The sequence below is a fragment of the Colobus angolensis genome, unplaced genomic scaffold, assembly GCF_000951035.1.
Source record: "Colobus angolensis palliatus isolate OR3802 unplaced genomic scaffold, Cang.pa_1.0 Scaffold233, whole genome shotgun sequence".
Lineage (NCBI taxonomy): Eukaryota > Metazoa > Chordata > Mammalia > Primates > Cercopithecidae > Colobus > Colobus angolensis.
The window spans coordinates 1,236,416-1,244,868 of NW_012115522.1; the positions used below are offsets into that span (position 1 = coordinate 1,236,416).

General features: G+C 42.9%; 1 protein-coding gene across 1 annotated transcript in view; it reads left to right on the forward strand.

Annotated features, from left to right (window-relative positions):
* The first annotated feature begins 6,956 nt into the window (after window positions 1-6,956).
* MBOAT4 (membrane bound O-acyltransferase domain containing 4) overlaps window positions 6,957-8,453 on the forward strand; it is an 11,365-nt gene continuing 9,868 nt past the window's right edge. The window contains exon 1 of the mRNA XM_011944543.1: window positions 6,957-7,158. Coding sequence (XP_011799933.1) covers window positions 7,040-7,158 — 119 coding nt within the window. The 5' untranslated portion in view covers window positions 6,957-7,039. The remainder of the gene's footprint in view (window positions 7,159-8,453) is intronic.

Below are 8,453 nucleotides of genomic sequence, written 5' to 3' on the forward strand. Positions count from 1 at the left end.
TGGTGCGTGGTTGATATTCCCGTAAACTTGTTGAAAAAATATATGCATGAATTTAGAGTATTCTGTTGCTGCCAACCATGTAAACACCTATCCATTTTCAAGCAATGTCTATCTATATTAATTTGAAAGACTTCTATGGCATACTTATAAAGGACCATTTTATCAGTATTAGGTACAGTGTCCAGGGCCTATAGGCTTTTTGGGGATCAATGAACTGTTTGAAACCTGAAAATAAAATGTACTGATTCCAGAATGCAAAAAGTACAGGTAGGAATTAATTAATACTAATGCCAGGCACAGTGGCACACGCCTGTAACCTCAGCACTTTGGGAAGCTGAGGCAGGTGGATTGTTTGAGTTAGGAGTTCGAGATTAGTCTGGGCAATATGGCAAAACCCTGTTTCTGCAAAAAATACAAAAATTAGCGAGGCGTGGTGGCATGTGCCTGTAGTCCCAGCTACTTGGGGCCTGAGGTGGGAGGATCACTTGAGCCCAGGAGGTCAAGGTTGTAATGAGCCAAGATCATGCCTCTGCACTCTAGCCTAGGCAACAGAGCAAGAGCCTGTCTCAATAAATAAATAAATAAATAAGTAAATGCACACATACTTTTTTTTTTTTTTTTTTTGAGATGAGTTTCACTCTTGTTTCCCAGGCTGGAGTGCAATGGCATGATCTCAGCCCACTGCAGCCTCTGCCTTCCGGGTTCAAGTGATTCTCCTGCCTCAGCCTCCTGAGTAGCTGGAATTATAGGCACCTGCCACCTTGCCTGGCTATTTTTTTTTGTATTTTTAGTAGAGACAGAGTTTCACCATGTTGGCCAGGCTGGTCTCAAACTCCCGACCTCAGGTGATCCACCTGCCTCTGCCTACCAAAGTGCTGGGATTACAGGCATGAGTCACCGCGTCCAACCCCACACATACATACTTAATGTCTACAAAGCAACTGTTTTCTTAACTAATCAACTGCAGTTCAACTCTTCTGTACCTAGAAATCATATTTAATGTGGGATATGGTTTCATTCAATATGTTTAATACAATGTTAGCTTGTTTAGTTCCTTAGGGAGCCCTCTTCTTCCCTGTTGGGAATAGGCCCCCAAAATCTGGCCATAAACTGGCCTCAAAACTGGCCATAAACAAAATCTCTGCAGCACTGTGACATGTTCGTGATGGCCATAACCTCCAGCTGGAAGGCTGAGGGTTTACCGGAATGAGGACAAGGAACACCTGGCCCACCCAGGGCGAGAAACCGCTTAAAGGCGTTCTTAAACCACAAAAATAGCAGGAGCGATCTGTGCTTTAAGGACATGCTCCTGCTGCAGATAACTAGCCAGACCCATCCCTTTATTTCAGCCCATCCCTTTATTTCCCATAAGGAATACCTTTAGTTAATCTATAATCTATAGAAACAATGCTTATCACTGACTTGCTTTCAATAAATACGTGGATAAATCTCTGTTCGAGGCTGTTAACTCTGAAGGCTGTGAGACCCCTGATTTCCCACTCCACACTCTGTATTTCTGTGCGTGTGTCTTTAATTCCTCTAGTGCCACTGGGTTAGGGTCTCCATGACTGAGCTGGTCTCAGCAAGCGGCACCCATACGTGGGGGCTCGAACCCAGGTTGAAGGGTCATCAGAGTGACGGTTGGAGAACATGGAACTAAGCTGGAGGACACCCAAGTACTCTTAAAGTGATCTCCGTGGTAAGAAGAGGAGCTCAGAAGCATCAGGGTAACAATGGGACAAATGTGGGTTTTGGTTCATTCCACCTTGGAACCTTTTCACACTAATGATGAGGAGGAAGGAAAGGATAATTAAGTAACAGAAGAAGTAACAGAGCAGGTTTATTTGCCAGCTAGAGCTAAAGTGGCAAAGGAGGGAGAGGTTCATCCCTACCCTTCTGCACCCCCTCTTATTATTTTGAAGAAAAAGAGTGCCCTGACCCTCCAGATCTTTCTTTTCCGGAGGACACTGGGCGAAAAGTAGTTGCCCCAGTGACTTAGCAGCACCTCGAGCAAGCACTCTCAGTTCTATTCAGGCAGGAATTCAGCAAACTAGACAAGAGGGTGATATAGAGGCTTGGCAGTTCCCTGTTAGAATACACCCACCTGATCAGCAGGGAAACATTATAACTACATTTGAGCCTTTTCCTTTTAATAACTCAAAGAATTTAAACACGCTATTAATCAGTATGGACCGGGTTCTCCTTTTGTAATGGGACTGTTAAAGAATGTTGCTGTTTCCAGTCGAATGATTTCTACTGACGGGGATGCTTTTACTTGAACTTGCCTGATTCCTGCTCAGTTCTTACAGTTTAAAACTTGGTGGGCAGATGAAGCTTCTGTTCAGGCTGCTTGCAACGCCCAGACCCAACCTCAAATTAATATAACTGCAGACCAACTTTAGGGTTGGCGGCAGGGCTGGTTTAGATGCACAAGTGGTCATGCAGGATGATGCCATAGAACAGCTTAGAGGGGTGTGCATTAGAGCTTGGGAAAAAATCACACAGGTGGAAAACAATATCCTCCCTTTAGTGTTGTAAAACAGGGACCAAAAGAACTGTATGTGGATTTTATAGCTCAGTTACAGGAGTCTCTTAAAAAGGTGATTGCAGATTCGGCTGCTCAGGATATAGTGTTGCAGTTATTAGCTTTTGACAATGCTAATCCAGATTACCAGACTGTTCTGCGACCTATTAGAGGGAAAGCACATTTAATTGATTATATCAAGGCCTGTGACAGTATCAGAGGTAATTTGCATAAAGCTACTTTGTTGGCACAGGCAATGGAAGGACTGAGAGTGGATAAAGGAAATACTCCATTTCCTAGAGCTTGTTTTAACTGTGGGAAGCATGGTCATACTAAAAAAGAATGTAGAAAAAATCAGCAAGTCAGGCCGCCAGATAAGGGAAAAAAGAAAACTGCTGAGCCTGAAATTTGTTCAAAATGCAAAAAAGGAAAACATTGGGCTAATCAGTGTCACTCTAAGTTTGATAAAGATGGGAACCCCATTTCGGGAAACGCCATGAGGGGCTCGTCCTGGCCCCGTTCTAAACCCAGGCATTTCCAGCTCAGGCCATTCTCACCCCTGTGCAATGTCTGTCCCCCACCACAGCCAGTAGTGCCACAGTAGATTTATGCTGCCCAAAAGTTGTGAGCCTTCTGCCTCGGGAACCACTGCAAAAGGTGCCAGCAGGAGTTTGTAGACCCTTGTGAGGGGGGTTGATGGGATTACTTCTAGGAAGGTCTAGTTTAAATTTAAAAGGGGTACAAGTACAAACAGGAGTCACTGATTCAGATTACAATGGGGAAATTCAAATTGTTATTTCTACTTCTGCTCCCTGGAAAGCAGAGCCAAGAGAGCGCATAGCACAACTCCTGATTGTGCCATATGTGGGAAGGGGGAAAAGTGAAATTAAATGAACAGGAGGATTTGGAAGCACAAATAAACAAGATAAAGCAGCTTATTGGGTAAATCAAGTTACTGATAAATGTTCTACCTGTGAAATAACTATTCAGGAAAGAAATTTAAAGGTTTGGTAGATACAGAGGTGGGCATTTCAATCATTTCTCTACAGCACTGGCCATCTGCATGGCCAATCAACACGCTCAATTTAACATAGTTGGAGTTGGTAAAGCCCCTGAAGTATGTCAAAGTAGTTATATTTTGCACTGTGAAGGGCCTGATGGACAACCTGGGACTATTCAACCAATTATAACTTCTCTACCTATAAGTCTATGGGGAAGAGATTTGTTACAGCAATGTGGAGCACAAGTTCTAATTCCTGAACAATTATATAGCCCTTAAAGTCAACATATGATGCATGAAATGGGTATGTCCCTGGTATGGGACTAGGAAAAAATTTGCAAGCTTTAAAGGAACCACTTCAAGCAGAAAGACAAAGTTCCCACCAAGGTTTAGGATATCGTCTTTGAGGGCAGCCATTGTTAAAAGCCTCCAGAACCTATATCTTTAAAAGGGTTAACAGATAAGCCAATTTGGATAAAACAATGGCCGCTAAGTAAAGAAAACCTGGAGGCTTTAGAGGAATTAGTTACTGAACAATTAGAAAACGGGCACATACTCCAACATTTTCCCCTTAGAATTCTCCAGTTTTCGTAATTAAGAAAAAATCAGGTAAATGGAGAATGTTAACTGACTCAAGAGCCATTAATTCGGTTATACAACCTTAAAATAACAACTTGGGGTCGAGGTTATGCTTGTGTTTCTCCAGGACTGAATCAACAGCTGATTTGGATACCATCAAGACACCTGAAACCTTATCATGAGCCAGATGCCGAGGAAGGGATTCTGGGAGGATCCCAAGGACCCCCCGGTTGCACCCATCTCAAGACTGATGCTGAGGAGAACCCCAACTGTCACGAGCAACACCCCCCAAACACAGTCACCCACCTGGGGACAGATCAAGAAGCTGTCACAGATGGTGGAAGAAAGTCTGAGGAAAGTGGGACAACCAGTCACAATGAATAATTGAATGGTAGCTATGATCGCAGTGATCACCATTGCCGTGAGTATTCCTTCAACAAGGGCTGACAAGAGAACAATTATACTTATTAGGCATATTTATCAATCCTGGCTGGCAATAATGCCTGGATGTAATCACCCTATGATACACATGCTTTCTGACCTCAGTATTTACCATAATACATCTGCTCCTATAATTGAGGCATACTGCCCTCAAAAACCTATTTGTAAACAGAATTGGACCTGGCCAGAAATAATGAACATACTCGTTTGGGAAGATTGCATTGCAGAACAGGCAGAGGTGCTGTGCAATGATTCCTATGGAATCATTATTAATTGGTCCCCTAAGGGGATGTTTAGCTTAAATTGCAACTCTCAGTCTGCGTGCCACCGCCACACTATATTCAGCTGGTCTGAACAAAATGGTCAGGTGGTAGAAATGGTAAGAAGTATGGCAAGAGTTCCTATTATCTGGAACCATGGCGATATAGTGGCACCTCAACCTCAAATGATATGGCCCGCTGTAGGAGCTAAACATAAGGATTTGTGGAAACTATTAATACTCTTAATAAGATCAAAATTTGGGAAAGAATAAAAAAAGCATCTAGAAGGACACTCTACAAACTTGACTTTGGATATTGCAAAATTAAAAGAACAAATATTTAAAGCATCCCAGGCACACCTGACATTAATGGCAGGAACTGGAGTGCTTAAAGGAGCTGCAGACAGATTAGCAGCTAGTAACCCATTAAAATGGATAAAAATACTTGGAAGCTCTGTGATTTCAATGATGATTGTGCTTTTAATCTGTGTTATTTGTCTTTGTATAGTCTGCATATGTAGATCCCAACTCCTGCAAGAAGTAGCTCACCGTGACAAAGCTGCCTTTGCTTTTGTTGCTTTGCAAATCAAAGAAGGGGGACATGTTGGGAATAGGCCCCCAAAATCTGGCCATAAACTGGCTCCAAAACTGGCCATAAACAAAATCTCTGCAGCACTATGACATGTTCATGATGGCCACGACGCCCATGCTGGAAGGTTGTGGGTTTACTGGAATGAGGGCAAGGAACACCTGGCCCACCCAGGGCAGAAAACCGTTTAAAGGTGTTCTTAAACCACAAACAATAGCATGAGTGATCTGTACCTTAAGGACATGCTCCTGCTGCAGATAACTAGCCAGGTCCCATCCCTTTATTTCCCATACGGAATACTTTTAGTTAATCTGTAATCTATAGAAACAATGCTTATCACTGGCTTGCTGTCAATAAATATGTGGGTAAATCTCTGTCTGAGGCTCTCAACTCTGAAGGCTGTGAGACCCCTGATTTCCCACTCCACACTCTATATTTCTGTGTGTGTGTCTTTAATTCCTCTAGTGCTGCTGTTACTCTCGGCATTCCCATTAACTGTTTTATTGTTGCCTAAGACTTTGTGCCTTCTGTGGCCTAGAATAAGCCACCCATCTGTTTGGAAACATCCTTTCATAGAGAGCCAACTTAAGCATTTCCACTGTTCCAAAATCCTTTTTGATTCTCTATTTCTGCAGGTGATTATTTATTTATCCTCTTCTGTACACCAGTGTACCTACAGTTCTTTAACAAAGGTATTTATTTCCATTTCTGTCTCTCTAGTAGACTGAGAGCCACATGAGTGCAGGGACTACATCTTACTCATTCCCATATTCGTAGTGCTTAGCAAAGAGTGTCATAAAATGGTAGCTCAATAATGCTCATAATGTTAATTATTGAATCACTTTACCTTCAGCTACATTCAATCAGCCAGCTTTATATGCCATGCTTTTACATGCTTTATCTGATTTTCATAACGGTTCTGTTGAGACAGGCATAATTATGTCTAATTTTAAGGTGAAGCTTAGTCCCAGAGAGGTGATGTGACTTGCTCAAAGTTCCCCAATCAATAAGATTTGCCAACATGGCAAAACCCCATCTCTACAAAAAATATAAAAATTAGCTGGGCATGGTGGCACATGCCTGTAGCCCCAGCTTCTCAGGAGGCTGAGGTGGGAGGGTCACCTGAGTTGGGGAGGTGGAGGTTGCAGTAAGCTGAGGTTGCACTACTGCACTCCAGCCTGGGTGACAGAGCCAGACCCTATCTCAAAAAAAGAAAAAGAAAATAACCTGCTTCCCTTCCTCCTGGTCACATTCTTGTTTCCCCTTTTCAGTCCACAGAGTTGTCTGTCCATAGTTGGGAAATGAGATTTTTCATTAACTTAGTGAAGAAAATATGACAGCGTGACAACTGGAAAGGCAAATGGTATGCTTTGTCAATGAAACAAAACCACAACTCCCAAAAGCAATGTTTTCAGTGCATATCATGATTAATGTTACACCAAAATGTGTTTTGGTTTCCATAGTGCAGTTCCTCAATCAGAAAGCCAGTTTTTATTCTGCTTATCTCCAGAGCTTTTGTTTGCCTTTTGCTCACCCTAGCCCCACTAAACCAGATAAAAAGATCAGAGAGCCTGGTTGAGATTACTCTTGGAGGAAGGCATCAGTTAAGGACACTGGAAAAGACAGGCTTTTTTTTTCTGGTTCCTAATGGAGTGGCTTCGGCTGTTCTTTCTCCATCCTGTATCATTTTACCAGGGGGCTGCATTTCCCTTTGCATTTCTGTTCAATTATCTCTGCATCATGGATTCATTCTCCACTCGTGCCAGGTAGGCTGGATGGCTATTTTTACTCTTATATCCAGAAATATGATAGTGACCGGGCGCGGTGGCTCACTCCTGTAATCCCTGCACTTTGGGAGGCTGAGGCGGGCAGATTATTTGAGGCCAGGAGTTCGAGACCTGCCTGGCCAACATAGCAAAACCCTGTCTCTACTCCAAATACAAAAAAAATTAGCCAGGCATGGTGGCTCACGCCTATAGTTCCAGCTCCTCAGGAGGCTGAGGCAGGAGACTTGCTTAAGCCCAGGAGGTGGAGGTTGCAGTGAGCCGAGATTGCGCCATTGCACTCCAGCCTGGGCAATGGAGCAAGCCTCTACAAAAAAAAAAAAAAGAAAGAAAGAAAAAGCCAGAAATACTATAGTAGGGCAAAAAGCAGAGTAGACTTCTCACTTCGGATTCAGCCTGTCAAAAAAATAAAAATAAAATAAAAAAGACTTCTCACTCTGGATTCAGCCTGTTGAGTCCTAACTCCCTCACCTAACTAAGTGTCCTTGTGTATGTGAATATACTTCACCCAAATGCCCTCTTCTTATCTATAAAACAGAAAACATAATGCCTATCTCATGGGGTTATTTTAAATATTAAATAAATATATTTCTCATAAAGGATTATTAGCACAATGCCTAGAATGAAACAAGCAATCGCTAAGTCACACATTCTACATTGTCCATGTACAGACAATTTAATATTTATAAAACTCCTAGAGAGTTGCCTCTGGGTGGGAGGGTTGCTGTGTAAAGGATAAATGTTCCCCCTTTTGTTTTCCCATAGCAGGGAAGTGAAGGACCACAGTGTTAACTGGGGTGTTAAGCGGGGAAGTCACCCCAAGCACAGGCTCAAAGAAAAGCACAGAAATGGCCCAGATTTTTGAGTAATAGATGCTCTCACACTGAGGCACTTAATGTTCTCCCCCAAGAAAAAAAGTGGCACTGTGCCCGGAGCCGTGACACACGTTTGCCTTGCAATGGTGTTTCCTGGTTCTGAGTTGGTAGAGAAATTCTAAGCTTCTTTGACTCGCTTTCCCTGACCAGTCAGTCCTTTTTTCTTTTCTTCTTTTCTTTTTTTTTTCTCTTTTTCTCTTTTTTTTGGGGGGACGGAGTCTCTCTCTATCACCCAGGCTGGGGTGCAGCAGTGCAATCTCAGCTCACTGCAACCTCTGCCTCGCGAGCTCAAGCGATTCTCCTGCCTCAGCCTCTTGAGTAGCTGGGATTATAGTGGCCTGCCACCGCGCCCTACTAATTTTTTTTTTTTTTTGTATTTTTAGTAGAAACAGGGTTTCACCA